At 42.0% G+C, this 27,895-nt stretch overlaps 1 protein-coding gene across 3 annotated transcripts; it reads left to right on the plus strand.

The window, feature by feature from the left end:
* Window positions 1–62: 62 nt before the first annotated feature.
* Window positions 63–27,050, plus strand: mapkap1 (MAPK associated protein 1). 3 transcript variants are annotated; one of them, XM_075456571.1, is made up of 13 exons: window positions 63–319; window positions 2,071–2,523; window positions 4,674–4,709; window positions 7,153–7,242; window positions 7,447–7,595; window positions 8,336–8,508; window positions 8,596–8,772; window positions 10,985–11,094; window positions 14,458–14,565; window positions 15,515–15,655; window positions 19,453–19,590; window positions 21,657–21,754; window positions 26,080–27,050. In XM_075456571.1, the coding sequence occupies exons 2-13, from the start codon at window positions 2,241–2,243 to the stop codon at window positions 26,200–26,202; spliced, it is 1,626 nt and encodes a 541-aa protein (XP_075312686.1). In that variant the 5' UTR covers window positions 63–319; window positions 2,071–2,240; the 3' UTR covers window positions 26,203–27,050. The 3 variants fall into 3 exon arrangements, with proteins under 3 accessions (XP_075312686.1, XP_075312688.1, XP_075312687.1); XM_075456572.1 differs by lacking the exon at window positions 63–319 and adding an exon at window positions 1,257–1,394; XM_075456573.1 differs by lacking the exon at window positions 4,674–4,709 and having other exon boundaries at window positions 65–319.
* Window positions 27,051–27,895: the final 845 nt, after the last annotated feature.

Below are 27,895 nucleotides of genomic sequence, written 5' to 3' on the forward strand. Positions count from 1 at the left end.
CTGTGTGGCCCTGTGATCTTGATCCGCCCTCCTTACCAGCTGGTGGCGGTAATATAACATGACGTTATTTGCCAACAAACACTAAAAGAAGAAAAAAGAGCAGAAGATGAAGAAGAGGCGGTAGAAGAAGAAGAAGAAGAAGAAGAAGAAAAAAAAATCATCAGAATCAGCAGCAGCAGCAGCAGGCTTTTAGTCATGTTATTTAGGTAGATAGCATTTATTACACAATGAAAATAATAGTTGACTGTGTTGTGAGTGTTCATGGGGAAAATGGAGCACTGTGGACATTTTCCTCCCTCCTCGGATGGAACTTCTAAAGGTGAGACCTTGTCTAAGAGGTTATGATAGCGGCTAACCACAGCCAGCTAACCGAGGAGAGCCTCAGTGATAAGGTTAGCTTATGAGCTAAAGAGATACAACAAATGCAGTTTGGGGCCAATTTATTCGAAGTTGCATGTTTATTAATTCTAAATGTAACCTATATACCTTGTTGCAAGTTTTAAGAGGTGAACGTAGATCTCACAAAGAGTTTTCGGTTAGCTGGTAAGCAAGGTTGGAGTCACAATAGCGATGTAAGCTAATGTCAAACAAGTCCCCAGGAATATTTAACTGAGCTGTTTATTGGTACAAAACAGAATCCTTCTTTTACTTTTAACACGCTTCCATAAAACTGTCAGAATGAAAGGATTTGTCTTGTGTGGTGACGCAAACGTGAAGGTAAAACCTGAAGGTAGCACGAGCCGTAGAAGTTAGTCAAAATAATTAACTTAACATTTAATGTCTTAATGAAAACTCTCAGACATTATTGTACCCGTCGGATGCTGGAATCGAATGTTTGTGGAATGCATTTTTTTTTAGGTTGACGTATCATTGTGGGCTGAGACTTTTTTTGGCTTTGTTAAAAACTCCCTCCTGTTTGTTGTAATCTGCAACAGCTCTGTGTTCACAGTGTAAATATTATGAAGAGTCAAACTTCACTTTGTTGAGGGCAACTTAGAGGGCATATGTGTTTGCAGTGAAGCTGTAGTGAAGAAGCCGTATGTCTCAGATCAGGGACATTGTGTCATACTATGGTGAAACAGTGTTGAGCGAGAGATTGTTTATAAAGTCACTTTAAGGCTATATACTGTATAAGCTGTCTATTTCTACTCAACCTTGAACACTCAGTGAACAGTTATCCTTACTTGCTTAGGAGAACATTTAAATTCCTTGTCGGCTTTGACTGTCTGTTTCCAGGGAAACGTGAAGTATGTGTTCTTGATTTTGTTTTTGTGAATGTCAAAGCCTGAGTCCTTCCTGAAACTCCTCATTTCCTTTTCCAGCTCTGATGAAGCTCAACTGGAGATTAGGAATTGTGATGAATTGTCAACACAGATATTTTTTCCCCTTTGAAGGTCAAGTACTAAATCAATTCTGAAAGTTTTTGCTTCAACAGGGTTTGTGTTTGGATGCCTCTCCTTAAAGGCTGTAAAAAAACGATTTTCACAATAAAAAGCCTGTACTGCATGTTTGGAACGCAACGAGCTACTAAGAGGAACAGCCTGGATCATGTTAATAGACTCATTTGAAGAAAAGAAAAAAAAGTATCCTAATTCTCAAGCTAAAGCATCACATTTCCAGTGGGGTTGTGAATCATTGGGTTTCACATGATACAATTCTTGAGGTCACAGTTACGCTTTTCCTTTCGATTCAGAACAGGGTAGTAGTTGTAGAAGCCATGCGTGCAGGAAAACTTAGATTTTCTAAGGTTATGAAATTAATTGAGAAATGCAGTGTTGAATATCCATTTAAATATGATGATATTATTCTTTAAAATGTGTGATAAATGTTTACGCCTTTATACTTAGTGACCTATGATATTGTTTTACCACTTATGTGTATTGTAAGCTAAGCACATGCACTTGTACTTCTTAAAAATGTGCATGAGACAATTACCAGAAGTAATGCAGCATCTGGAATAACTTTATTATGAATGAAAGGAAAACTTTTGACTTTCTCTTCTTCTTTTCCCCCAACATTTCTCCTTTTCTGACCTGAACTATGTATTAACAGTCTTCTCATTTCAAACAGGTACTGGTATCTCTAATAAATTGGAACTGAGGGAATAGTCAAGCGAGGCCGATGGAAGACATGATGCCTCTGACTATGTTTAACAGAAACTAAGGAGAAAGAGACAGTCATACAGGGTAAGATCAAGAGAAACCACCCAATCTGTTAGCTGCACTTTTAAAGCAGAGGAAATGGCTTTCTTGGACAACCCAGCCATTATCCTGGCTCATATCAGACAGTCTCATGTGACCAGTGATGATACAGGAATGTGTGAGATGGTACTAATAGACCAAGATGTGGATCTGGAGAAATGCCAGCTCACTCTGGTGCCTGGCAGCAGCTGTGGGTCATCTGGCTCCGGCTCTCTTAGTGAAGGCGGTAGTAGCGTGATGGACAATCATGCTTGTGACCTCTCCCAGTCAATGGATATCACTTCCAGCTGGGACTTTGGGATCCGTCGGCGCTCCAACACAGGTAAGCCCATCTCCAGGCTCTGGCTGGTTGGTAGAGCAGGCTTTCTGTCAGCCCACACCCTTTAGTGATGGGCATGGCAGGGGCAACCAGAAAGCCTGCTCTTCCATAGTTTGCAGGGTTGTGGGTCTAATCTGGGCCACTGGTTTATTAAGGCTCAGTTCAAATTGTGTGCCATTGAAATCTGCTGCAGCTGTGGTACAAAGCATGGGTTTAGACTGTATTCCACTGTGTGAGTTCATTAATTGCTTTGCGGGGAGTATCAAATATTCCATTGAAAATGACTAGTTTCAGACAAGTGGGACGGTCGAGCCTCAGTTGAGCGTGCTTTGCTGTTATCTGTGGCGAGTATGAAGAGGGGATTGGTTGGCATCTTTAATGTGAGTGAAGTGGTCACAAAGCCAAACGTACACCTTGTGTATGTGAAAGGGAGAGAACAGCATAGTTGACATCAACTATGTGAAGTTTCAAATGCTTTGTTTATGCTCACCATTTTTCTCCTTGCCAATGTCATGGCAACAAAGATTGACTTGACTGTAGCGGGTGCTTTGGGTGCTTACAATGATTGTAAATGTTACAGAAACATCTTAAAAGTGAAACGGTATGGTTCCATTTGTTTATGCTTATTATACATGGAGCTATTCCCCCTATGTTGCGGGGCCATTTTCTCAGTAGAGACGTCCACTGTTCAGGAAGAATCCAGTACACTTGTTGTGCCGGTATAAATGCTTTGGTGCTGTGTTGGTATCACAACTTGTCGTCTTATAGTTGGATTAATCTGATTAATCTGTAGTTGGAATAATAAATAAATATATATACTATATAACTTTCTACTTGTTTTTTTTTTATAGTTCACCAGTAGAAAAAGGAAGTGAAAACATGGTTTGAGAATTTTTGTGGAATACAGAAATGGTTCTCTGCTGGAACCCAGCCAGATGTTCCATTACTGTGATTTGTGGCTCACACTGCTAAAGCTCCAGGACACCATTTTACTCCTCTTTTCTTGATATATGTTTCTCTTAGATTAACCCCACAACCAATACCAAAGGAAAGCTATCAATTATCACAGTATGCTATCATATGTCGTTTGTGAAAGTATTTTCCATCCATCCCTTTTCTATCCCTGCTTAATCCACTTCAGGGTGACTGGGCGAGAGGCAGGGCCCACCCTGGACAGGCCGCCAGTCCATCACAGGGCTGTGAAAGTATCTTGATTTACTATTTCAGTTGCTGAAGAGTTATAGTAGCATCTGTGAAATGAAGTCAAGTAAGAACAGGAAAAGCAGGCAGTTTCAAAATAAACCGTCAACCTAGTAAAACCAAGAACTAAAAAGAACAGATGAAGACAATATATGAGCCAAAGAACCACATGCTGCTTTGTTAGTTACCAACTTTAGAAAATGATGTGTGTACACAACATGAGGTAGGGACAAGTTGTTTGGCTGTTGCTTATTTTGGCAATTTAAGTATTGCAAATTTGGGGCTTTGTGTCTTTTTCACTCAAAGGAATAAATTCCCACCAACAACAGTGTGTGCGTTTGTGTGTGGCTTTAATGTTGCTGTCTGTATTGCTGCGTGCTTGTGGTGAATCCTCATGTGGCTCAAGTGAATAAATTTGACTGTGGTAGGATCGGCTGGTGACTCAATTGCTGATTGAGCTGAACACGTCCCGTTTCGGTCACCAGGGGCCTCATGTACAAAAACTTGCGTGTATTTCCTACTGAAACATGGCGTACGCTCAAATTTTTCCACATTTCCACGGTCATTTCTCTCTTGATACATCTGATCGTTGACGTGAAAAAGTGCGTACGCCACTATTTTGTGAGTACGCATGATTTGTACATGAGGCCCCTGCTGATGAATCTGTGCTTCTCTCATGTGATTTGCAGTAAAACTGCACAAAGTGACTTTGAATCAAATAAAAAGAATGTGGATTTGTTTTAAGCTTGTTTTAGGCATTTCTTTTGAAAGGTAAACATGGTTTTGGTGTGAGGGAGTACCAAGGTAGATGGCATGTGTTCTTTGGACTCCCTTGTTGTATGTAAAATGTTTGGCGTGATGGTTGAGGTTCTGGGGTGTGGGTAGAAGGCTGCAATCCTCTGAGAATTTCAGACCTGAGGTTGAATACTGACCTGTGGTGGCTGTCTCATCAGGACTCCGAGATAGCCGTGAGAAATCCAGGGCTGCTGGTAAGATGAGTGGGATGAACATCAACTTTATAACCAAGTTTTACTTTGTTAGTTGTTTTTGCAGTAGTGTTTGTGTGTGTGTGTGTGTGTGTGTGTGTGTGTGTGTGTGTGTGTGTGTGTGTGTGTGTGTGTGTGTGTGAGCGTATGGGACTTTTTCAAAAAGGTGGCTGATGTCAGTAAAATTATTGCAAGCCAGAGACTTGCTGTGTTTTCCTAAAAAAGAATAAATTGTGGATCATATTTTCCTAGTGGAGGAGTTTAAGTATCTCGGGGTCTTGTTCACGAGTGAGGGACGAATGGAGCAGGAGATTGACAGACGGATCGGTGCGGCGTCTGCAGTGATGCGGGCTCTGCACCGGCCCGTCGTGGTGAAGAAGGAGCTGAGCCAGAAGGCCAAGCTCTCGATTTACCGCTCAATCTATGTTCCTACCCTCACCTATGGTCACGAGCTGTGGGTAGTGACCGAGAGAACGAGATCGCGAATACAAGCGGCCGAAATGAGTTTCCTCCGCAGGGTGTCTGGGCTCTCCCTTAGAGATAGGGTGAGAAGCTCGGTCATCCAGGAGGGGCTCGGAGTAGAACCGCTGCTCCTCCGCATCGAGAGGAGTCAGATGAGGTGGCTCGGGCATCTGGTTAGGATGCCTCCTGGACGCCTCCCTGGTGAGGTGTTCCGGGCCCGTCCCACTGGGAGGAGACCCCGGGGAAGACCCAGGACACGTTGGAGAGACTATGTTTCTCGGCTGGCCTGGGAACGCCTCGGGGTCCCCCCAGAAGAGCTGGAGGAAGTGGCCGGGGACAGGGACGTCTGGGTCTCTCTGCTCAAGCTGCTGCCCCCGCGACCCGACCCCCGGACCAGCGGAAGATGATGGATGGATGGATGGATTTTCCTACTGAACTGCTTAAGCTCAGCCCGATTCTGGTGTGAGCATCTGATTAAAGTCATCCTCCATCACTGTCAAAGAGTTCCTTTGATGCTTAAGCTGCAGATCCAGCTGCTGTTACCTGCGTGTTCATGGTGGCTGCCTCGCGTATCCTGCGCTCGTTTGGCTGTGCACCTGCTCAGAAATGAACCTTATGCGTACCAAGCTGCAGCATGTAGCTGACCGGTTGGGGGTGTGTAAGCTGACTTTTGATGGTTTAATGTTTTGGATCATCAATTTCTCACACCATGCTGGATTTAGGGGCCTCACATACCATCTATGATAGTGCAGCTGTCGCTTTTTCTGTGGCGATCTGAAGGTCAACAAAATGCTAACCTCCTCTGTTCACCCATACTCACCGTTTATCAGAGCGCTTCTGCTGCATCCTGTAACTCCGGCAGCAGCTTCCGCTCAGACTGATCAGGTGTGCGTCCTTGTGGAATCCTCATGTACTGCACAGGCAAGTATATGAGCAGTTACTCTGAGAGCGGAGACGGTTTCTAACGCCGTGAAACGGCAGCTGCATTATCAGTCTTAGGGTCACTGAGCCTCTACAGAGCATCTGCCATCTGATGTTATCCTAGATTATCCTGTTGTGTTGATAGAATTCAATGGTCAGTAAAGCAGCCCTGATCCTGATGCTGCCCCTCGGTTATGTTACCTTTGGAAGGATGGTTTCATGTGGGTATGCCTTCACCACTTTACATCAGAAGCTGTGCAACAGCTTTTTCTCACATAAACCTTAGCCACCGCAGTCCCATCTACCTTTATCTGGAGGGTTTTTTTCATTTCAACTTAACGATGGGTCCTCGCTTCAGATTTTAAAGTTTAGAATTTATTTTTAATCATTTTCTAAGAGGAATCTGTATGTTGAATAAAATTCCAAAAAAAATAGAAAATTACAGCTTTCCAGTTTTACTGAGGGCAGGTTCATTCTGAGTAAGTTCAGAAAAGTGACTTTTCTCTCATCATATCACAAAAGACAGAGCATTTGGATTTTTCTCACATACAGGTACACAAAGTTAAACCAAACCTTAAGGTGATGCACTGCTGGCATAAACATTGCAAACACGGCATCTTCTTTTCTTTCCATGCACTGGTCAGATTTGTTTCTTTCACATCAGTGGATACAGAAAGTCTAATATTGACCAACCCACACTAAAAGTGGCTTTGACCTAACAAGTGATTGGCTTTAATGTTTAGGATTACTCTGTTATATACTGACATCTCTCACCTAAATGAATGAATGAATGAATGACTTAATGAGTAGAAAACTGACATGGGGAAATTGAAAAAGATTGCTTGAATGAACACTGGATAGCCCAAAGATGGCAGTGAATTCTTGACATTAACATCATGCCTGTGTAAAGTTGTGTTGGGTCCTTCATCAGATTCTGTTATTCCACGAGGCCCTCAGCCGTTTCTCCTCTTGTTCTGCTTCAACTCATGAGGATTTTTAGGTTTCAGAGACTCTGGATCATGTGCAAGTAATTCCGAATTTAAAAAATGTTCTTTCTTTTCAGCCCAAAGACTTGAAAGACTCAGGAAAGAACGACAGAACCAAATCAAATGTAAAAATGTTCAGTGGAAGGAAAGAGCATCCTCCCAGTCTGGTATGATTTCTACCCATTCTTGAACTCAATGCAAATGAATAGATCCAACAGTTCTGAAACAAAGACCAAATCAGCATTCTAAACTTCCATGTATATAAATATGCTCCAGTTTTCAATAATGATCTTTATGCCATTATGCTTCCCAAATGAATAATTGACTGAACTGTAGGTAGAGATTGTTTTGCTGCTTTGTTTTCTGTTCAGTGGAGGATCTTGGGTCTCTGTTTGAAAAACGGGACTATAAAGAAAAGCCACGGACCACCGGTACAAAATCCACGCTGTCACTGCGGCTGGAACAGTGTCCGCAGCAGCTTAACAACCCCTTTAACGAATACTCCAAATTTGATGGCAAGGTGAGTTATTCCAATGTGAAACAATGTATAGAGAGAGAAAAGGGAAATGATTGCATTTGACATGAGTTTATTCATCTTTTATAGGTTTGTAAAGCTATTATCAAAGTGAAGGCAGTTTTCTATCACTTCTGATGAATAATCCAAATTAATACGATCTGTTCTACTACACTGTTATCTGTTCGTGTAAACTAACCTCGTCTTCACCTCACTCATTTCCATTCAGTAGTAGTAGATGTATTAGTTATGGTAGTGATACTGGTAGTAGAGGTAATAGTAGACTGTAGTAGCGCTCCCATTTGTGTGGGACTGTGTCTGTGGTGACTCAACAAGGCCATTTTCTACATGTTCAGCAGTCCCCACCCACTTGTCGATCGAATGTCTTGCGCTGTTAAGATCATTAAACATGTATTATTCATGGCCTCTTTATTAGATGATGCAACCATGGTGCATCATCTAAACTGCGGACACGTTTTCATATAGAACCCGCTGGGGTGGCACTGTTCTTTTCTCTCTTTCACCATGCTCAGATGGTTTAGAAACTGTGGCTGCTGGTTTGTAGAACACATGAATGGAAATGAATTGATATGATTAGATATGATGCTGTGTTGTAGGCAGCTGGTAATTATGGTTATCCTACAGGGAGCCTCCTCAGAGTGAATAAACAAGTTTAAGGTGTTTTTTTTTTTTTTTTTCATTTTATGCCTATTCTTTAATCCTTTTTGTTCTCTTCATCTCAATAGGGCCACATTGGCACAACGGCTACAAAAAAGATAGACGTCTACCTCTCAATGCAGATGGCTCAGGAGAAGGTACATCCCATGACAGTGGTGACCATTGCCAACGCCCGCGTTCATGACCTCATTGGGCTCATCTGCTGGCAGTACACGAGCGAGGGAAGAGAACCCAAACTCAAGTAAGTGCAAACCCATCAGGGCAGTTTGATAGAATTTCACTTTCTTTACATTCCTCCTGTTTTGTGTCACCCTGCACCTGTCCACAGTGAGAATGTGAACACCTACTGCCTCCACATTGCTGAGGATGATGGCGAGGTGGACACCGACTTCCCACCGCTGGACTCAAATGAGCCAATCCACAAGTTTGGTTTCAGCACTCTGGCGTTAGTGGAGAAATATTCCTCACCTGGCCTCACTTCCAGACAGTCTTTGTTTGTCAGAATGTAAGTATGAAAAAAATTCAACTGTCTGAGTATGGAAAGTACTTGACTTGTGTTGTTCAGTAGCAGTTTTTGCTGTGTTGTAGCTCTTTGGTTATACTTGAATGCCATTCATTTTCTTTTCTTTAATAAATCCTCATAGAGCAAACATGTATAGCTCCACACACAGTTCCATTACTGTAGACAACACATGCAGTCACTGACATTAACTGACTTGACTTTGCGTTGCATACTACCAGATCTGAGTTGACTGTGGATGGAAGGCTGTCCTCTCATGTTATCTGGTGTTGGGATTACTTCATGCAGCCTTCCTTTTCATTTCATCAGGCAGACTGCAGAGAAAATCCAAAAGAGCTGCAGATTCTTTTTCTGGTTATCTAATCTTTGACTTGTTTTCATGTTAACCCGAACCCTTTGAGCTATGGAGCTGTTTTTGTTCCTGCCAGTTTAGAACTCCTAGGGAAAGGGTTGTAATATGCCTTGGTTAGCAGCTGGACTTTTAACCAGTTTAACTTCTTTTAAAACTGATGGCAGATTATTTGAGCCCAGGCGTTTCTGGTTTTCTCAAATTACTTGACTTTCATTTTTCAAACCTTGCGTATTCAATGACTCGTGCAGATCCTTCTTCCCTGGAACTTTGTAGAATTCAAAGTGCACATAAATGTTCCCTTTGCTGAAGATTGAGGAACACATTTGTTGAGAGTTTGACTGCGACATTCAGCAACCAGTTTCAGTTTGAACTCTTATCAGAAAGACAGGATTTGAACCAGTTCTTATCAGAAGCAACAAAAAGGAAAATGGAATCAGCAGCATGAAAGCTGCTGATGAAAAGCATGAAATCGCTTTTTAGCCATGAGTTGATGTCAACAGTGGTGTGTGCCTTTTTTTAAATTTCCTAATAAATGAAGTTCATCTTATGTGACCCCACAGGAAACCGTGCAGCTAAAGTTAATGGCGCTAATCTATTTAGTTTTGACTTCCTTTACTGAATGTATGCATTATTCTTGTCAGATGCATGTTTAATATCACAGATGATATGAATCTTATTTTCATAATTTTAATCATCATCCTGCTGAACCATGGTGGTTCTTCTCACTTAGTCTTGCATGTCACTGGTTTACAACATCTGGGAGAAAATGTTATTTATTTTTTTCCTACACTGTGTATATATATTTTAGCACATTCACTGCAGTATATTCAGTTCATACCTGCACTGCCCATGTGTAGATGCTCTGCACTTCTGGTTAGATGCTAAACTGCATTTCATTGTTCAGGTACTTGTTATTGTGTTCAATGACAATAAAGTTGAATCTAATCTCATCTTAATCTAGTCTTTGCACATCTTTTATATGTAATAATACAGTAATTAATACAATTAAACTGAGAATCACCTTTGGCTGCTCATCACTCTTGCACTACCACCACCTCCATGGACATTTCCTCATTCACTCTGGCAGTCACTGCACTGCCTGTACATACATCACAATGTGCTCCACATGAAAGAGTACACCCCCTTTGAAAAGTAAGATTTTCACAAGGCTGAGTTTTATGGACTACTTCTTTAAGTCCATAACAGGAAATTAAGCTTGATAATATAAGTTGGTTTCACAGAATCTTCAGTTTTACTGAAATTAGTTGAATTGAATTAGTCAATATCCTCAATCCTCTTTTGAGGGGTGGAGTCCAAAATCTCGCCTGATGACCATCCACGACTCTTTTGAGGTGCAGCAACGCATGTTCAAGTGTTGTGAGAATCTGACTTTGATAAAGCCCAGTTCTTTGGAAAAAAAGAAGATCGTTAACCACTCTCACTTGTGGGGAAAAGAAGACAAAAAATCCCTTTATTACTGCACCACTAATTATCAGATTGTCAAATGTTAAGATGTGGCACAGAAGAACTGATTTAGGCCTGCCAGACTCTGGGTAAACTTTAAACTGTGGTTGACAAGCACTGCAGTTTCTCTTCCTTTACTGTTCTCTCTGTCTGCCTGTATTGTCTGAAAGTGTGTTGAAGTACTTACCTCTATGTTCTTCGGTTTAGGACGGAGTTATTTGTGAAGCTAGACTCGGTAGAAACATTTTTACAGCTAGGTGGTGTGTGTGCTTTCAGAAAAAGAGAGATCTCAGTTTCCTGCTTTGAGATTAGAGCCACATGCATATTCAATCCAAACTGTCCCCATCCTTAACTTTCTGCACCTTATTTCTTTCCCCTTAGAAATGCTGCTCATGGTTTCTCTCTAATCCCTGTGGACAGTCTGAAAGTAACCATGAAGGAAATTCTCCAGAAAGCTCTCAAGAAGAGGAAAGGCTCACAGAAAGGCTCAGGTAATGCCATTTTGGTTGCACTGGGGTCGCTCAAATAGAGTATAGGGCAAAAAGTATGGGATCCTAAACAGAAACGGCACAGTTAATACTTGGTTTCGGCTCTCCTCTGTCCTTTCTAATGGCTTGAATTCTTTGGACACTTTTTCTTCATTAGTCAGAATACAGATATTCTGATCAAACAGTTTTGAAGGATGGAGCCTTTTTATGGGCCATTTTTTTTCAGTTTGCACCATAAATTTGAACTCTGAGATCTGGACAGGATGCGTTTTCATCCTGAAACATGAGCTCAGCATCGACAAACCTCCTTTAGATTGATGGAATTAGTAAAGTGTCCAAAAAGTCAATGTCTACCAGTGCATTTACCTAACTCGACTCAAGCTTTTACCCAACACCTTTCAAACACCAGTGCAACACCACGTGATTTACCAAAAAAGAAAGCTGAAACATGACTTGCAGAAGCAATGTGCATATAGAAGTATGAAAAGCAACCAAAATAGAGAAGAGAAATAATAAATATCAGATTAAGATTAACAAAAGGATCATGTTTAAACAACCGAGTGTGTCGGCACTGATGTCTAAAAGCTCTCCCTCCTGTTTTAGTCTCTGAGATTCTGGGAATCACTAACAGGCCAGCATTAATATCTTTCAGATAAGATGACACCTGGCCATTAAGGGCCATTATTAAAAGAATTTAAAATTCTGTTCTTTAACAAGGGATAAACGTAGGGGAGCTAAAACAAGAAAAATGTGCTCTCTCTTATTGGTACTACTCTGATTTTCTGTGAGATTTTTGGTGACTCCTGCTAAAATGGCATCGCAATAGCCCAGCCTAGATGTGATGAATGCATGAAGCAGTTTTTCAGCTTTGCATTGGGACAGGATGCTTCTAGTTTTGGTTATATTCTCCAGATGAAAGAAGGCTGCTTTAGAGACTTGATATACATCTGAATTTAAAAGAAATCGTGATCATATATTACTTACAAGTTCTTCACAGAGGTACTGAAAACCAAAGTAATACTCTATTCTATTCACCCGTTCACACACAGAAGGATGTCTTAGTGTTACAGGCTCCAGAGGGCTTTCTTCTCTACCACACGTTCACGCATCAGTAGACAACCAGGGGTTCAGTTATTTGCCCAAGGACATTTCTTCAGCAGGGGCTCCAGGAAAGCTCGGGGTTGAACCACTGATCAGGGCTGCACAAGCAAACGCCTCTCTGTCCACGAGCAGACAAAGTACAGCAGTGCTGAGTGTGCGTGGCGTCATATTGGGTAAGAAAGACTCTAACCAAGGGTCACACACTCCAATATGCATCCGTTCATCCCCATTTTAGTGAGTTACTGCTGTAGCAGGCTCTGGGAGAAATGGTCTGTCTTTAGCAGGAGGAAATTCTTACGCTGCAAAACAAGAGAGACATTCAGTCGGTACCGCCGGAGCAGAACCAAGATATGTTGTAGTCCCAAAGAAAGACGAGGGGGTACGGCCAGTACGAGATCTGTGCGCTCTGAACAGATACTCAAGGCAGTACATGTTCAGAAAGCTAATGCATAATAAAATGAAAATATAAACATTCATTTATTCATTCATATATTTTTCAAAACACATATTTATAACTGTATGCAATTGCTCATATAACTTATTTTTTGTTCTTGGCACAATCAAATGAGTTCCATATTTCTATTTCTATTTCTATAAAACGGTTAAATGCATGCAGCTCTAATACGGTTTGTGCGTCCAGGAGACGGGTTTATTTCCATAGACCTAAAGAACTTTTCACATCCAGATCTGTCCCCTTTCCAGGAAATATCTCAGATTTGCCTTTCAGGGCCAAACGTAGGAATGTCTGCTGCTCCTTCCTGCAGTACAGTCTCTCTAACATTTTCAGGCACACCCCTGGTTACTCGTATCACATCTGACTGCCCTGGATTTTGCCATAAACTGGGGAAAAAAGTGTTTTGACCCCAACTCAAAACATTACATTCATGAATTAAAGTTCTCCAAGCAAAGATCTTAACTAGTCATCCCCACACTCGACTTATGGTCGAGTGTGGGGATGACTAGTTTTCTTACTGGCCCATCAACTTTAAACGTGCTGTGCAACAACAGTATCACACATAGACTCTTTATGGACATGCTTCACCACTATTTGACACATTTAGGCTGATTTTCAGTCCCAGTTTCTGATGTGCTTAGGCGTTTGATGTAAGAAACAGAAAAATATGTGAATGAGAGCAGCGTTAGTGATAATTCAGCTGTATTAAAGTAATACAATGTAACTTCTCAAAAAGCCCAATATGGAGCGCCCCCTACAGGCTTGGAGGTAATGTACGGTTACACTGGCGTAAATACAACACCCTTTCGCTTTCACGTTTGTTGACGAACCGGCGAGGAGTCAGAAGGTGCAAGCTATGTCGACCGAGAAGGTAAGAGTAATCAAATGTACCTGGGAGCGTGAGAGGGGTCTATTTGTTTTTGCGGTAGGTGTGCCAGAAAACAAGTCGAAGTACTTCCGCTCAGCTCCCGGGCCGCTCCAGCAAAGTTACATAGCGCAGTTATTCCAACTCAGACCCCCGAAGGGCATAGGAGACAGGCCAATCGTAATATTAAAACTCATTCTAGCCGCACAATTTTTTTCAAGCTGTTATTTTAAGGTAGAAATGTTACATAGTATTGCTTTAATTGGTAAAGGTGTCATGAGTTCATTTGCTTTGTCTGTGAGCTGATGTTGCTCCAGACTACTGTTTAAGGATTGTAGCTGGAATAGAATGGTGTGGGTTTGGTGTAAAAATATCTTCCGTACATCTGTCACTTATTTGGCAAGATAAAATCCAGCAGAGTAAGAATGTTACAAACGTATAAATAGCTGTATTTTAAAATCTAGATGTACTGTCTATGATCGACATCAAGCTTTTTGTGCTGTCTCAGTGTTGGATTTTTGCTGCACAAGATCTTCACAAATTCACAATAGTATCCATATCTATAGAATTTAAAAATATTCCAGATAATTAATGGGGTTAGTGGTATAGTCATTGTGTCAACCAAACCAAACTTTGGAATCTTGGATATATTATTAACACGAAACCAACATTTTTTTTCTTCTTCTTTTTTCAAATATCCCAGTTATTCTTGATAAATGTATATCTCAATCCATTTATATAACACTTTAATGATCCCCAAAGAGGAAATCATTCTAGCGGCCGTATAAATAATTGTTAGATATTTTAATTGTTAAGAACTGAACTGAAAATGAGACTCGAGCTTTAATCTTGAGCATCTTTCAGATGATTAATGATGATTAGCTGCCCCTCGCCTCCACTTAGCTCCATAACTGCTATGGGTCTTCTGACTTCTCGTTTTCAACAGGACCCATGTATCGCTTGGAGAAACAGACGGAGCCAAACATTGCAGTTGAGCTGGATTCGACACTGGAAAGCCAGAGCACTCTGGAGTTTTGCCTGGTCAGAGAAAACAGTGAGTAATCCGAGCGGGACAATGTATACACCAAGGCTGCTCTTTGTTGTCGGTAGACTAGTATATTTAATGCATTGTACTGTATAATGATGAAAATGCTATTGACTTTGCTATGCACACACATGCATTTACTTAAAGAACATAAAATCTTGAATTTAATCAACATGATTTAAAATCTGCTTGGTTGTAATTCTCCTCATCACACCGATAACTATTCATCATTTTGGTTAACTGTACTCGGTGTTTTCCAGACAATATCCCATCACTGTCCAGGGAAATAAAAAAAATAGTCCATCTGCATGAACCTCCCATGCTCCTGCACCAGCATGTGTGGTTCAAAGAAACGACTGCCACAACTGAAACCTTCTCCACATCTTTTCTATGCTTAACTGATGAGTAAATCCAAAGTGATGCCCCACACCTGACCATGTTGAGTTATTTGTCCAACAGCAGCTGAAGCTCTATAAAGGAGGTTTTCAAAGCTTTGAATCTGCTCATAAACTCCCTGTTCATTCCATAACTGTAACTTTAACAGGGAAAAAAATACTTTGTGATTAGTATGTTCATAATCAAGTCATTACTGCTAAAAATGTCCCTCACTCCAGTTTTAAGCTCGGCCATGAATATGCCACGCTGAAATGTTCCCTGTTGAATTTTCCAGGTCATTGGTTTCCAAATGAACGGCCTACATTGTCCAGAAGTGGGGGACTGTTCACTCCCCATGTGTCTATTCAGCTCAGGATGAATTACATGTCTTTGTTTTGATGCACTGGAGAATTCAACATAACCATGAAAATATCAAGATAAAGTGGCCAAGCGATTTTAAAAAAACATATATATTACTTACCAGTAATAATGACCCAATGAAAGTCCTCCTCCATTTTACATGAAATGGTAAAATCAAGGCTTGAGTTTGCATTTTTTTAATTAGATTTCCCTCTGTTCCCAGGCTCCCGAGGAGAGGAGAGCTCAGAGGAAGACCCTCCAATTGACATTACCACAGTCCAAGACATGCTGAGCAGTCACCACTATAAGTCCTTCAAGATCAGCATGATCCACAAGCTCCGCTTCACCACCGATGTCCAGCTCGGTACGTATGGCTTTGTAGGCCACTGTTGTCTTTCTCAGGAGTTAATTGTATGCAGATTTCAACTGCATGTCTCAAATTGAAGGATATTATTGAAACGATACTTTTTGAATCGAGACAGAAAATCATTTATCAGTTTGCTTGTATATTAACTCTTAAGCTGGTTTTCTGAATGAAAGTTGTTTTAATGAAAGTGCTATGAAAAAGTGAACATGATAACATAAGGGTCTACACAACCAACAAACAAGAAAAAACACAGAATAAGAGTACAGAGATGCAGTTAGGAGGAGGTACAAAGATGTTCCGGCTTTGGTGGTTGGCCAAGTTTCACTGGGCTCTTCCTTAGAAGCTCTCTTTCCTCATTTAGTCATTAAAAAGGAAAAAAAAGACGCAGGGTGCATCTGAGGCTGGTGGGACTGAATTGCTCTTGCAGGTATTTAGTCTCAATTCTGTCACTCAAGGGATATGAAAAAAACAGGAATCGTAATATGTTGCAGAGCAGCGTTGGGGTTCTTCTACATGAAGCCTACAATCGGCTTTTGGTGAACATTTGCTCATCTTTCTTTTCTGTTTGTAAAGCACTGTTGAACGCTGATTCAACACGTTCAATCTGTGCTGACTCAGTCAGTGATTAGGATCCCTCATATTTGGCTGTTAATCTGCTCTATGACATGACTGTGTTTATTTTGAATGCATGAAGCCTAAATGCTGAAATAAGCAGAAATGTACTAAAGCATCCATCTGAGGTTTGGGTTTAAAGGGAAACAGACTGTGAGTCTAAAGGAATAAAACACTCCTAACTGAGCCAGAACTTTGTTGGATAGTAAGAACTGAAAAAATGTCTTTGTTTTTTACCGCATTGAATAACACTTCAGTTTGGGGGGCTGCTTCATTGAAATGGACATGGAAAGTTTCAGACTTTTCAGAATCTTGAAATTAATCTAGTTTTTATTTTATTTATTTTTTCCCATCATTCAACACAATACTCCACAATTACAAAGGAAAAGCAGTTCTGTGAATGTTTTGTTAATTCAGCTATAACAAAAGTTTGAAACATCACAACTCAAATTCTGAACCTTTCCTTACATCTCGGATCCTAGGAGCCCAAGATCTTTCACGTTTGGTCTCATCTACAGTGCCCTCTGTCATGGTTGAAACAGTCACATTTGTCTTCGAGTTCACCCTCTGCTTCTTATTATAACACTGAATATGAAAATTAGAATTTCGGTATTATTTCTCAGTTATTTACTGATATATTGATATTCCTGTTGTTGTCGCCGTCAGAAAGAAACAAACAACGCGATGGAGAATGCTCCGTTGGGCATCGAGTTTGTGCAACAAGCAGCTCATCACAGACCAAATGTAGAGGGATGTAGCTTCATCTGGCTCTGCGTTCTCCATCTTTCTCCAATGCCTGAGTTTGTTGTTGTTGTTGGTGGTGAAGAGGTCAACAGGAAGTGGCTCTATTAGCAACAGTTGGAGTGGGTACAGCGCTACCTATCATACCGGGGTATGACACGCTTTGTGCCTCTGATCCCATTCATTCACCGCCATATATCCAAGGAGTGGACTGGCGGCCTGTCCAGGGTGTACCCCGCCTCTCGCCCATTGACTGCTGGGATAGGCTCCAGCCCCCCCGCGACCCGACTGACGGATTCAGCGGTATAGAAAATGGATGGATTGATGGATGGATGGATATCCAAGGAGAATTACCCTCGCTCAAATAAGGAGCAGAACCCAACTATAGCTATAATCCAATTAATCTCACCATGTAGACCCACTGAGGGAGAGGGGGGCGTCTGTCCTCTTTGGATCATGTGGTAGTCTTGCTCTTGACAAGATACAAAGATGGACTATATTACCAAAAGTATTGGCTCACCTGCCTTTAGACGCATATGAACTTCAGTAACATCCCATTCTTAATCCAGAGGGTTTAATATGATGTCGGCCCACCCTTTGCAGCTATAAGGCAAGGCAATTTTATTTATAGAGCACAATTTGTACACAAGGTAATTCAAAGTGCTTTACAGCTACGTAAAATAATTAATAAAATAAAAAACCATTAAAAAATAATCATTCATTCATTCATTTAAAAGTGAAGAGTGCAGATAAAATACTTTCAGGTGTCATATGCACAGCTAGATAGAACTGTTTTCAGACTGGATTTAAACATTGTCAGAGTTTCATAACAGCTTCAACTCTTCTGGGTGAGCTTTCCACAAGGTTTAGGAGTGTTTATGCAGTCAGACAAGTACCGTTACCCGGGCAACCGGCAAACCCAGACTCCTCTGTCAGGTTGCCAGATGGAGAAGCGTGATTGGTCCCTCCAGAGAAGGCGTCTCCACAGCTCTAGAGTCCAGTGGCGGAGTGCTCTACACCGCTGCATCCGACGCTTTGCATTGCACTTGGTGATGTATGGCTTGGATGCAGTTGCCATGGAAACCCATTCCATGAAGCTCTCTACGCACTGTTCCTGAGCTAATCTGAAGGCCACATGAAGGTTGGAGGTCTGTAGCGACTGACTCTGCAGAAAGTTGGTGACCTCTGAGCACTATGAGCCTCAGCATCCTCTGACCAGCTCTGTCATTTTACGGCTGAGCTGCTGTCGTTCCCAGTCGCTTCCACTTTGTTATAACACCACTGATAGCACTGACAGTAGAACCGCTGCTCCTCCGCATCGAGAGGAGTCAGATGAGGTGGCTCGGGCATCTGGTTAGGATGCCTCTTGGACGCCTCCCTGGTGAGGTGTTCCGGGCCCGTCCCACTGGGAAGAGGCCCCGGGGAAGACCCAGGACATGTTGGAGAGACTATGTCCCTTGGCTGGCCTGGGAACGCCTCGGGGTCCCCCCAGAAGAGCTGGAGGGACCACTGACAGCTGACTGTGAAATATTTGGCAGCGAGGAAACTTCACCACTGGACTTGTTGCACAGGTGGCATCCTATCATGGTACCATGCTGGAACTCACTGAGCTCCTGAGAGAGAAACATTCTTTCAGATGTTTGTAGAAGCAGTCTGCATGCAGAGGTGCTGGAACTTATAACCTGTGGCCATGGAAGTGACTGCAACACCTGAATTTAATTATTTGGATGGGTGGGTGAGAACTTTTGGCAATATAGTGTAATTTTTCACCTTTCTTATGCTCTAAGTAGTGGAGTTTTGTTTCTGCACCTCTGGAACTGATGACATCATGCAACTCCATTTGTAGGGTCTTTTTTTTAGCTCATAGTGGTCATTGGCTCATCTGTTTTCTCTCTGACAAAGACTTCATTTATATTTACCCCCTGAATTTTGCATGGCTGCCAGGTCTTTCTTTTTCCAGACATTTTGATGCATCAGTGATGCAGGCCATTGAGGTGTTGAGCCCATTTCATGCTTTAGAGATTTTCCCTGACACAATGCTTTCTCGCTGATCTACACGCAGCTCTCTGAGCATCAACTCCATTTTGTTAAAACATCAACAGGGTGACATTGTATGGACATGTATGTCTTTCCTTATTATGCCTATTGAATTCAGAGAAACAAAGGCATTCCAAGGAACACTAAAGGAGGTCAGTTCTAAGTTTAATGACAAGGACTCCTTTTAGAGAAATAACAAAAAATCGTTTTGCTTTGTTCTTGTGGACTATTGTGTGTAGAATAACGAGGAGAAATAATTAAATTCCTTTTAAAAACATGAAAAGGTTTACAAACTCCCTCCCTTTATGTAAGTGAAACAAACTCCTGGTGCATTGTGGGTAGGGTTAGGCTTAACAATAAATTATCCTTTTCAGTCTTTAATGAACAAATAACTGTCTCTGCAGGCATCTCAGGAGAGAAAGTGGAAATTGATCCTGTCACTAATCAAAAGGCCAGCACCAAGTTCTGGATTCGACAGAAGCCCATCTCTATTGACTCGGACCACCTCTGCGCCTGTGACCTTGTGGAGGAGAGAAGCCCCAGTGAGTTGAGATGAGAAACCGTGTCCCACCTTGTGCATGAGATTGGCAGTGAAATGCACCTCCTTAACTCTTCATACATTCACAAACGTACCCACTATTTACAGAAGAATGGCTTTCTATAATATTGTAATCAGATTTTTTTTTTTTTCCAGAAAGTGCATCACACCAAACACCTTATTCATTTAAGCGCACTCAATAAAACAGAGCACATCGCACAATGATGAGAATGGTTTTAAAGGTTTAATAAGTCCAGAGGGTATATTGAGTTATACAGGATGATGAAATGAAACTTTAACCAGAAATATATGAAAGCTGAAATGGCTTTGGATCCATCAGACAGTGGCCGCCTCACAAAACATTCAACCACTGCTTTTTCACTGGAGATTCTTTCCTAAAAGATTTTTAACATTCCAAAGGCTGCAGTGCAGCAGCCAGCAGTGCTACAGGATGGGAGCGCTACCACACCTGCACACTGGATGTGGACAAACTGTGAACAGGGATCAGCATTACATCTTTATTATGATCACATCATTATGTTATCTAAGGCCAGTAAGATATTTATTTGTATGATTTGGCTGGGAGGTCTTAGTTGTATGTTAAAGGGGAACTCCGGGGCATTTGAAGCGCGTTTCCATTGCTAGAGGTTGTCAAATACTGATAGTAGGACACAGAGAGGTGCAAATCTGCGCTCCCTGTGTGGAGATCGCGCTGTTCGGACACCCTGTCATGCGAGGCTAATACGTGGTGGCCAATGGGCAAATTCTAAACCTTCCACGTAAAACAACAACTTGCACACAGCAGAAACGTCACACCACTTTATAACCCATCCGACAATAAAGTCACAAGCCTTACCATCAAAACCATATGCATGGTTCTCACATTACTGGCATGGGGACGTTACAAAACAACTTTATAAACAGCATGTCACTTACCTCTTGTCGGTAGGCTCGCGCATGTGAAAGCCCAAAAGAGTCAATGGACGATAATCTCATAAACAAAACAATTATCTTCTCTAGAAAAACTGCGTTCAAGTATTTAAAACATTACAACAATACATGCCCAATAATATTGTTTTAATGTTTTAAATACTTGAACGCAGTTTTTCTAGAGAAGATAATTGTTTTGTATATGGGATTATCGTCCATCGACTCTTTTGGGCTTTCACATGCGCGAGCCTACAACTACCCGGTGAGTTACATGCTGTTTATAAAGTTGTTTTGTAACGTCCCCATGCCAGTAATGTGAGAACCATGCATATGGTTTTGATGGTAAGGCTTGTGACTTTATTGTCGGATGGTTTATAAAGTGGTGTGACGTTTCTGCAGTGTGCAAGTTGTTGTTTTACGTGGAAGGGTTAGCTCTTGCCCCTTAGCCACCACGTATTAGCCTCGCATGACAGGGTGTCCGAACAGCGCGATCTCCACACAGGGAGCGCAGATTTGCACCTGTTTGTGTCCTACTATCAGTATTTGACAACCTCTAGCAATGGGATTGCACTTCAAATGCCCCGGAGTTCCCCTTTAAGTGTTTACCTGCTTCTGTCCTATTTTTTTAAAAAAAACAAGAGTTTACTAAAGGGCTTAACGGTGAAGAAAATGTACAGCCGAGGACAAGGTAATAAGAAAATCTGTAATATATAATAAGAAGGAATTAAATTATCAGTTTGGGCATTTTACTCCCCTTGAGTCAGAAGCCATGGAGAAGAGACTTTGGAAATACTTTTTATATATCTATATATCTACAGTCTGAGCGGTATGTAGATGGAAAGGTAAGCCAACCACTGCAAGTTCAGCCCCCCCTCTGTGTTTTAATCTGGATCTTAGAAGCAGAGATGACATAATTATTGTTGTATGCCTGTTCCCTCCATCAGATGTATCAGTTCATTAAGGCCCGTTTCTCTCTCACAATAATTCTTAGATTTGCTTTAGTCATTTACAAAGCAGTTGGCTTCTTGTCCTTTGAATTTACTCGTTTTTTTTTTAAAGAGATTGCAGAAAGAATGTGTAAACAGGAAAGGGATTTCTTTTCATTTCTCTCACTGAACATGCTGTTTGATTGTCTTACAGGTCATGCGATATTTAAGATCACTTATCTCAGCAACCACGACTATAAGCCACTCTACTTTGAGTCTGATGCTGCTACTGTCAATGAAATTGTGCTCAAGGTGAGTTTCCTCTGCATGTTGGGCTGTACCCTGCATCTTTTTCCAAGGACAAAATAGATTTTCTGGTTTTAGTAAAGTACATTATAGTATAGTATGGTATATAAATAAAGCTTTCTGGAGTGTATGGGTTGCACATTGTGAGTCCTGGTGCTTTAGATGATGTGTGTCATTAGTGAAAAAAAGCAAAGTGATGTCACCATGGGTTATGGTTGGATTTTGAAGACCTCACACTATTTCTCATAGGAAAGCAAGTGAAGTGTTATGCTGCGTGTGTACCAAGGGCGACCTACGCTGCCTGGTAGCGGAGGTAGCTGGAGAAGCTTCGCTTGAGAATTCACTTTGGTAGCTTTGTTCGCTCGTGACGTCACATTTAGAATGTTCCATTTTTAAAGGCCCCACTGTGCAGCACCCCCGCTCTTTTGAGAGGAACACGATCTTGCTTCAAACAAAAGACTTTAACAACTGGCTCTTCTCTTCGGAAGACGAGCATGGTGTCAAGACCGGATAGTTTGTCTCTGAAAAGCAAGAGTCTAATATGAAGTATTACTACTACCTGGTGGAGGCACTTAACACGTAAAAAACACCATCAGCATTAACCAAACGCTGTTCTTTACTCATCGTACATACACATACTGTATCATTTTCAGCAAGCATGCCAGGCTGTACTCGGATTTTTGAGATCTATAGCAAATTCACATCAGTAACATTAAACAACATACACGTGCATGTTCTACATTAAAATTAATTAAATAAATACGTAGGAACTAGGAACCAAAGTTTACACGTCTGTTTCTGCGAACCCCGCGGATTGCCGGACCCCTACAATCTGTGGATTGTCATTGGTTTTCGCCGAACCGCGTCGTAGCTCATTACCATAATATTAGCTTGAGTTTAATCGCTGGAATTCGCTCTGATCGCTCAGTTCTCTTCGCCCCTGGCGAATCCGCTCTGGTCGCCCAGTTAGCTCACCCTCCATAGAGAAATAATGATTTCAGGCGCTCAGGTAGCGTAGGTCGCTCTTGGTGTACACAAGGCATTAGTTTTATTAGGGACCGAGCAGTGAAACTGCAAGGACCCTATTGTATCTGTAAGGATTATTATTAGGGACCGAGCAGTGAAACTGCAAGGACCCTATTGTATCTGTAAGGATTATTATTAGGGACCGAGCAGTGAAACTGCAAGGACCCTATTGTATCTGTAAGGATTATTATTATTAGGGACCGAGCAGTGAAACTGCAAGGACCCTATTGTATCTGTAAGGATTATTATTATTAGGGACCGAGCAGTGAAACTGCAAGGACCCTATTGTATCTGTAAGGATTATTATTATTATTATTATTATTATTCTTTGCAAAAGGTGCTCGAAAACTCAGGAAATTTTGCGAGCGCCACGTGCCAGTCGACAACATGAAAGAATCTAAACTTTATATTTTTGGGAGTCGCACATTGACTCTGTAGCGCCCCCTATGATGCTTAAAAATGGTCCCCATAATAGGATTAGTTTCGCGTGGGACAACGAAATTGGCGCCCCCTAGAAATTTTCAAAAACCCCTCCGCATTGGGGTCATTATGTGTTTGTACATACGCATCGTGTGTTAGGGCAGAGCTGCGCGACTACGGCGTCCAGCGCATGCCCAACGTGCGCACATCCAACGTACGCACACCTCGGTCCCGCTCAAAGCTGCTTGCAGCTTTCTAGTTCTGTCTTCCGTCTTCTTATTCTTTGCAAAAGGTATGCGAAAACTCAGGAAATTTTGCGAGCACCACCTGCCAGTCGACGACATAAAAGAATCTAAACTTTATATTTTTGGGAGTCGCTCATTGGCTCTGTAGCGCCCCCTACGATGCTAAAAAATGGTCCCCTTAATAGGTTTAGTTTTGCGTGGGACGACAAAATTCGGTACACTAATTCATCATGCCCAGACGCACAAAAAAGTCGGGGGTTGCCATGGTCCCACATCCACAGGAAGGCGGCCATTTTGGATGGAAAGTGAGTTTTCGTGCTTTTTTTGGGGGGGGCTTTTTATGCCTTTAATGATAGGAGAGTGTGAGAGAGACAGGAAGCAGGGGGCAGAGAGATGGGGAAGACACGCAGCAAAGGGCCGCTCGGTGCGGGAGTCGAACCGGGGCCCGCTGCATCGAGGACTAAGCCTCTGTACATGGGGCGGCTGCTTAACCCACTACGCCACCGACCGCCCTGTTTTCGTGCCATTTTTGACTGATTCCACGCCTTGCATAAGATCGAACTTGTCCTACAGATTTAATGCTACAAGCTTCAAACTTGGCCAGGTTACTCTTAAGACATGGGGGGGGGGGGGGAATTCATGGGGAAACTTTTTCAAAACTTAAAGGGCCTGGCCGTGGCGATGCCTCAAAGTTTGATGACTCGCCATCACTCGCCACAAAAAATTAAGTTGCTTATAACTCCCACATACATTATCCAATCTGTCCCAAACTTCATACGGTGAATGCTGGACCCAGCCTAAACGCGCACCTATAAAATAGTGACCGCGTACACATTATTATAGTGACATCCACCTATAGCGCCACCTTCTGGTGGTTGGAAACGTCTTTTTTTTCCCCACACCTCGCATTTGATCGAACTCTTCCTACAGATTTATTGCTACAAGCTTCAAACTTGGCCAGGTTACTCTTAAGACATGGGGGGAAAAAATCATGGAGAAACTTTTTCAAACCTCAAAGGGCGTGGCCGTGGCGACGCCTCAAATTTATGACTCGCCATAAACAATTAAGTTGCTTATAACTCCCACATACATTATCCAATCTGTCCCAAACTTCATATGGTGAATGCTGGACCCAGCCTAAACGCGCACCTATAAAATAGTGACATCCACCTACAGCGCCACCTGCTGGTGGTCGGAAACGTCTTTTTTTTCCATAACTCACATTTGATCAAACTCCTCCTCCAGATTTAGTGGTAACAGCTCCAAACTTGGCCAGGTTACTCTTAAGACACGGGGTGAAAGAATCTTGGAGAAACCTTTCCAAACTCTGAACGGTATGGGCGTGGCCAGGCGATAAAAATCATGTGATGGCGTTTGTGATATGAAAGCCTTATCATCATCGCAAAGTCATGAAACTTGGCACACACGTCCACCCTGACGACCTCGTACGTATGTAAAGGGTATCGTGTGTGGGCAAAGCTAAATGGCTCATAGGCGCCCCCTAGAAATTTTCAAAAACCCCTCCGCATTGGGGTTATTATGTGCTCGTACATACGCAGAGGGTATCGTGCGTGCGGGCAGAGCTGCGGCTCCAGCGTCCAGCGCATGCCCCAACGTACGCACATCCCAACGTACGCACATCCCAACGTACGCCATCTCGGTCCCGCTCACAGCTGCTTGCAGCTTTCTAGTTTTCTTTATATTTCACAATTTCTTCTTTTCCTTCCGTGACGAACTTCCTTGGGAGAGTGATCCTAAATTGACTGAGCTCCTTTAATAAAACTGTTGATTTCATATGTGGTGCTCCTGCCTGAATGTTGCACTGACTGAAAACTGCTCCCAGTGATCAGACTGTATGTAATGTGAAAACCATGAACACATCACCACCAGCCATCAGCACCACTACAGTCTGTTGCATTTCTCAGCTTCCAAATGGTTTGCACTCATCCAGAGCTTTTTACCTTGTTTCATGTACACCTTTCCCCCATTCCCACACTCGTATGATATATCTGCACTCCATGCACACGGTGCTTGGGGGGTTCAGCGCTACCTTCTCACTGATCTTGGTGGGCTTGCTTTCAGTGGCTCATAAATCCCAGAGGAAGCTGTTCACTTACTCTTACTGTAGTTTTGTCCATCATTGTGGGGAACTGCTAATGACTGATGAGCAACATATTTGCCATATTATCTTATTGAATAATGTGTGATGAATTATTTCTCTTATTAACAGTTTTCCCATTTGCTCAGATCAGGTGGCTTTAAAGCTTTAAAATGTGTTCTGAACAGAAACGTGTGCTAAAATGTTAATTATTGAAAGTCCCAAAAGCTTTGAGATCAGTCAGTAGTTGTGCATAGATACTGTTAAACTTTGTATATATCTAAATGTATGTAATGTTATATATTCAAAATGTGATGGATATGCGTTCTGTTATTGAGATGTATGCCCCTATAAAGCTATGCTTCTCACTGCAGTTAATGCAGCAGGTTCGTTTTTGCCACTGAAATGAAAATGAAACCACTTTATTGTTACTTTACTGTTAAAGGCCTGCCTAATGTCTGAGGATCCAACTGGAAGCGGCTCACCAACATTTAAAAACATTACATGAATGAAAGGGGTTTGTCCTTTTTGTTTGTTTGCAGGTGAACTACATTCTGGAGTCCCGGGCCAGCACCTCTCGGGCTGATTACTACGCCCAAAAGCAACGGAAACTTAGCCGGCGTACCAGCTTCAGCTTCCAGAAGGAGAAGAAGACTGGCCAGTAGACAGACTGGAACTGCTCTGCCACCCGTCTGTCTGTGTGTAAATGCACAGATGCATACAGAAGGCCTTTTCAGGCTAGAATCTCATGCTCCTAGAGATGTCACATCAAAGATGATGAGACGGGAGAACAGCTGGCAGAACGCTGCCGGACCAGGAGGGAAGTTCTCTGCTTAAACCTCTGAAACTCCACAAGGGAAAAGATTCTCCAGGAGAAGTAAAGGTTATTCTTTTTGTCGAACTGAAAGACTTTCAGAATTGTTCAGAGTATGGCTGTATTGCTGCAGTCAGGTTTTTTGTGCATTCACTGCTTCTGTATTTATGCCCCATCCTCCAAGCTTCAACAGGTGGTGGGTGTACAGCCAGCAAACAAATCACAGATACACAATTAATCTCTGCTTCTGTTTTCCTTCTTTCATAGATTTCAAACCTCCCATTTTTAATGTAACTAGACATTTTTATTTTTCAGGAAATGAAATGGTGATATCTGATTATTTTTTTAAAGATGGTCAGCAGAAATGTAACGCTCATATGCTCATTTTCTACGGGATTTTACTTGAAAGCTCACCGGGGAAACACAAAAGTCTCGCGAGTGTTCTCACAAACGACCTCTGTGGAACATGTCTGGGAAATGTATGAAAACAATGTACAGATGGTGCAGAAAGGCAAGAAGCTTGATGCTAAATCAATCTTAAGAAGGCAGTAACTTCATTTCAAAGGTTTACTCAAAAGAAAGATCCATTCTATTAATGTGCTCAACCCAGCACAGAGGCCATAAACTGACTGATTAACTAACTGATTGCGATCAGCTATGACATAAGTGCTACAACATAAATAAAGGAACGTTTTAACACTTTGTAATAAAAGGTTTTTAAACATATCACTTCTCACTTACAGGAGCTTTTACAGAGCAGTGGAGAAGTTTACCGCACTCAAATCGCATCCAGTTATGTGGCAACTAAATGGATATCCTTCTTCCAGCTGTACACTTGGATGCAGGATGTTATCTGTAGCCACCAGAGGAAAGTCCTGGCGTTACTTTTACTCAGGATGAGGAGACTAGCAGCAGCTCAGAGGGTGTGGGCTCATGATCTACTCATGGCAAGCCAGGAGTGGAGAGTTTAGGCTGATCCACAAGCTCATCCAGGGGCGTCGTGTACAAAAGGTGCTTACGCACCAAAAAGTGGCGTACGCACCTTTTCACGTCAACGATCAGATGTATCAAGAGCAAAATGACGGTGGAAATGTGCGGTGCCTCACGCCAACTTCAGGGCTGGCGTACGCACGTTTGTACAGCTGCTGATTCTTTGGCCACACTTAGAGGTGATGCTGGGAAACTGGAATAGAGACCAAAATATTCCGATTCCAAGTTTTTATCTTGAAACATGCTTTAGGAAAACAAATAATAGCTTGTTTTTTGAGTCGTTTCCCTTTTTATTATTGGTCATTTAGTTTTTTTCTATATCAAAAGGAAAATCGGTTGGCTGTCACATACACGGACTGATGAAAGAGCCGCATGTTAGCCAACCCGTGCACGAGCAGCACTGGTCTTATAGTAACACAGCAGAGAAAAAGGAGCTCTGCTGAAATCAACTTCAGCACAACACTTTGTTCTTTTTTCTAACCTGATTGCATTTCTGTAGATCCCAACAGACCATTTCAATCCCAAATGATCTGTTAAGTGGGGAAACCTGTCTC

Source organism: Odontesthes bonariensis, chromosome 22 (genome assembly GCF_027942865.1).
Source record: "Odontesthes bonariensis isolate fOdoBon6 chromosome 22, fOdoBon6.hap1, whole genome shotgun sequence".
Lineage (NCBI taxonomy): Eukaryota > Metazoa > Chordata > Actinopteri > Atheriniformes > Atherinopsidae > Odontesthes > Odontesthes bonariensis.